This window comes from Monodelphis domestica, chromosome 6 (assembly GCF_027887165.1).
Source record: "Monodelphis domestica isolate mMonDom1 chromosome 6, mMonDom1.pri, whole genome shotgun sequence".
NCBI lineage: Eukaryota > Metazoa > Chordata > Mammalia > Didelphimorphia > Didelphidae > Monodelphis > Monodelphis domestica.
In genome coordinates, this window is record NC_077232.1 from 18,396,877 (window position 1) to 18,398,281 (window position 1,405).

The 1,405-nt window shown below is 38.7% G+C and overlaps 1 protein-coding gene across 1 annotated transcript; it reads left to right on the plus strand.

Annotated features, from left to right (window-relative positions):
* The first annotated feature begins 439 nt into the window (after positions 1-439).
* Positions 440-1,042, plus strand: LOC100026738 (olfactory receptor 5B12). Its single transcript, XM_001377217.4, has one exon. It carries the CDS (start codon positions 440-442, stop codon positions 1,040-1,042), a length of 603 nt encoding a protein of 200 aa, XP_001377254.4.
* Positions 1,043-1,405: the final 363 nt, after the last annotated feature.

The following is a 1,405-nucleotide window of genomic DNA, read 5'->3' on the forward strand; positions in this document are numbered from 1 at the left end:
TATATCTTGGAGTAATTTATCATGAATTGTTGATTTTTTGTGAGAGTTATTCTGCTTTGTTTCAGGATAATGACATCACACTCAAATGACATTTATGGAGAATATATCTGAAGTGAATAAGTTCATCCTTACAGGATTAACAGATGACCCAGAGCTTCATATTCCTATTTTCATAATGGTCACCCTCATCTATCTCATCACCCTGGTAGGGAACCTGGGGATGGTAGCTCTGATTTCCCATGATTCCTGCCTCCATACTCCTATGTACTTTTTCCTCAGAAATCTATCTCTGGTAGATTTTGGTCTTTCCTCAACCATTATTCCCAAGGTGATGACTGGGCTACTCACAGGGGACATGGTCATCTCTTATAATGGATGTGCTACTCAGTTGTTCTTTTTTGGGGGCTTTGCTGCTACTGAAAGTTACATATTAGCCTTTATGGCCTATGATCGTCATGCTGCTGTGTGTAGACCCCTACATTATACCACTATCATGACTTCAAAAATGTGTGCATATATGCTTAGTGGGGGTCACATCTGGGGGTTTCTCTCCTCCTCCATTTTCATAGGAAGTATTTTTAGTCTTTCTTTCTGCAGGTCCAATGTAGTCCATCACTTTTTCTGTGATATTCCCCCTCTCTTGGTTCTCTCTTGCTCTGAAATTCACATCACTGAGTCAATAATCTTCATCTTTGGGTCATTAAATGGATCCTTCCCATTTCTTGTCATCTTTTTCTCTTACTTGTTCATCTTCATCACTGTCCTGAAGATCCGTTCTGCTGATGGGCGCCAGAAAGCTTTCTCCACCTGTGCTTCCCATCTCACAGCAGTGTTCATATTTTATGGGACAATCATCTTCATGTACTTTCGACCCAGCTCAAGCCATTCAATGGACTCAGACAAAATAGTGTCATTATTTTATACTACAGTTATCCCTATGTTGAATCCAATCATCTATAGTTTGAGAAACAAAGAAGTTAAAAATGCTTTCAGAAAAGCTGTGAGGGGACAACACCTTCAATTTGATCATCCTTTTAATTAAAGAATAAATCAATTTGTACCTTCCTCTTTGATCCATCCCCCATTAAGTCTATTTTTCTTATTCACCCAGAAGTGTGATCCACACTTTTCCAAGTGTAACACCACATAGTAGCAGATGTCAGATTCAGAATTTAAGAAAGTCTTGAATTTAAATTCTGTGTCTGACACTTTCATGTTGTGTAACATTAGGCCCATATTGTATAACCTAGGGAAACTAGGCTGCACAGGGGGATAGAGCAATGGATCTGGTGTTGGGAATATCTGAGTTAAAATCTGGCCACAGACTTACTATTTTTGTGACCCAGAATAAATCACTTAATACTTTTTACCTCAGTTTCCTCATCTGAAAAATGAGTTAGAGAAG